The 2,688-nt window shown below is 40.2% G+C and overlaps 1 protein-coding gene across 1 annotated transcript in view; it reads right to left on the reverse strand.

Moving 5' to 3' along the window:
- Positions 1-2,055, reverse strand: part of LOC126018141 (keratin, type I cytoskeletal 27) — a 7,368-nt gene extending 5,313 nt beyond the window's left edge. The window contains exons 1-3 of the mRNA XM_049780277.1: positions 1,624-2,055; positions 855-937; positions 273-429 (exon numbers count right to left, since the gene is read on the reverse strand). Of these exons, the coding sequence (XP_049636234.1) occupies positions 273-429; positions 855-937; positions 1,624-2,055 (672 nt within the window). The remainder of the gene's footprint in view (positions 1-272; positions 430-854; positions 938-1,623) is intronic.
- Between the last annotated feature and the right edge of the window lie 633 nt (positions 2,056-2,688).

A 2,688-nucleotide genomic window follows, 5' to 3' on the forward strand; every position in this document is an offset into this window, starting at 1 on the left:
TTCTTCTTTTTCTTCTTCTTCTTCGGATTTTGGGTCATATCCAGCAGCGCTCAGGGGTTACTCCTGGCTCTATGCTCAGAAATCTCTCCTGGCAGGCTCAGGGGATCATATGGAATGCTGGGATTTGAACCACTGTCCTTCTGCATGCAAGGCAAACACCCTAGCTCCATGCTATCTCTCTGGCCCAACACACTATTTCTAATGTGAATTAATTTGACGTTTCAGGAGGAAAGCAGACCACAAATGCAGTGCAGAAGTAATGGAGTGCTCACCTCTTCATGGTTCTTCTTGAGGTAAGCCAACTCCTCACTCAGAGTTTCCACCTGGATCTCCAGGTCGGTTCTGCACAGTGTCAGCTCGTCCAGTACCCTGCGCAGGCTGCTCACATCAGCCTCCACACTCTGGTGAAGGGCCAATTCATTTTCATACCTTTGGAAACATACCAATGTAGCATCCATCATCCATATCCCCTTTTTAGGTCATCATCAAGCTCAATTTTTGGAGTCAAATTGCTAAAAAGTATACTCAAAATATTTTATTAAGTTAAGGTAATTGTTACATTTCTCTAAAACTATAGGACGGAACAACATTTTCCTTCAGATGATCTTGATTTTTATTTATATTGATTCCCAAATAAAAAATACTGTGTTGGGGCCATAGACAAGGTGCTTTACTTGCGTGAGGCTGACCCAGATTTACACACACACACACACACACACACACACACACACACACACACACACAGTTGTTCAGTGAGAAATTCTAATTTGCCTTTGGTTTAAAACAGATAAAACAAACAATCCAGCTGACCCCTATTAGCTACCCCCAGAATAGCTTGTCTTCATTCTACTTACTTTAGTCTGAAGTCATCAGCGGTTAGCCTAGCATTATCATTTTGCAGGACCACATGGGCATTGCTTGTAGTTGCAGAGATTATCTGACAAATAAGGAGTAAAGAGGGAGGACATGGAAGAAATGATATCAAGTAAGTTACTTAAAGAAGAAATTAAAAGGGAGGAAATGTTACTATTTTCCTTCAATTGGCCTTGAAATAAAGTCGCCTAAGAGATCACAATAATTTTTCTGGCATACTCTCTCCCCAAATAAGATGATTCTTTTGGAAAAAAAATGTACTCTACTCATTAAAAACTTCCTCCTAGGAATGTAAATATGTAGCTAATGACATTAGACACTTTTTGACCTTATAATATTCAAAAGCCTAAGTATATATGTATATATACAAGAGATAACTGTATCACCACTTTCCTGTCTTCATACCATATAATTTTCAAGTTGCTTTTTCAGTTCTTTAAATTGTTTGAAGAAATGAAATACAACTTCCATCTCTCTTCATTAGAATGGCAATAAAAACAAAGGAAAAATGTTGTCTACCTAATATCAAATATAGGTGGGCCCATGTTCAATGGCTTAGTCATATTAAAATATTCAATCATATGAACGTATTAAAATGATATTTTCATCTGATTTTGTTTGATATTATTAATATTAACAATTAGCTACCCAAACTAAAAGCCGAGTCCTTGTGTTTGTGCTTGCCCTTAGGTTGAGGGAACATTCATAGCTAATTACTTGGTTAATTTCTCATGAGGTCGTGTTTCTTACCTGGCTCTTCAGGTCATCAATTATTGGGAAATACCTGCTGTAATCATGATCAAGACCACGGCAAGAACCAGGCCCAAATTTCTCATACCACCCTTTGATCTTCTGCTCCAAGTCAGCGTTGGCCTCTTCCAGTGCTCTCACGTTCTCCAGGTAGGAGGCCAAGCGGTCATTGAGGTTCTGCATGGTCACTTTTTCGTTCCCGGAGAGCAGGCCATTTTCATTCCCGGTGAAGGCGGCAAAGGAAGTGTTCCCCGCACCCAGGCCACCTCCATAGCTTCCTGCAGAGGAGCTGCCCCCAAATGCACAAGAGAAGCCACTTCCAATGCCTGGCACCCCACAGGCATTTCCTGCTCCCCCACTGGAGAGGCGCACAGAGCTGGCTCCACCGCAGGAACCACGACGTCTGGAGGCAGAAGAAAAACGTACGGACATGGTGTCCAGACCAGCTACTGTTCCTGGAGCAGGCGCGGGTGGCAAGTGTCTTATTCTGACTGTCGAGTTTGTCCTTATATACACATTATTAGGGTGTTTCTTGACAACTGTGCTACCCATAGCAAAATGATGTTTGCCAGCTCATCATGAATTATTCATAATTGGGTGATTTTTTTCCTCCTCTTAATGATTGTCTTTACTGTGTCCATTTCTGTAGGTGGATAGTTACCTTGGGGTTATTTGTTATCTCCAAAACAGGACAGGGAGGACTATTATCAAGATTATTATAGTGAAGTATTTTAAAGTCAGTATGAATCATCTTTCCTGTCTTTCAGACTTCAGGACTATAAAATTCCTGTAAGAATAAGAAAGTTGATAGGCAAATTTCTCTTCACTTGGCTCAAACAAACAGCATTGAATTTTCTCTGGCAGATAATATACCATGAGGGTTGCTTTCTCTAAATTCTGTGATCTTTAATTCCTATTGGTTGAAAAGTATTTCAAGATTATGGTGTTATGGTGGCAGAAGAAAAGATACCAGGTCCTAAGGCAAAATGAACTTGTCATCTGGACCCTTCTTTGGAGACAAAAGTTTTCCTTTTTTTGTTGTTTTGTTTGTTTGTTTTTTTTTTT

The sequence above is a fragment of the Suncus etruscus genome, chromosome 1, assembly GCF_024139225.1.
Source record: "Suncus etruscus isolate mSunEtr1 chromosome 1, mSunEtr1.pri.cur, whole genome shotgun sequence".
Classification (NCBI taxonomy): Eukaryota; Metazoa; Chordata; class Mammalia; order Eulipotyphla; family Soricidae; genus Suncus; species Suncus etruscus.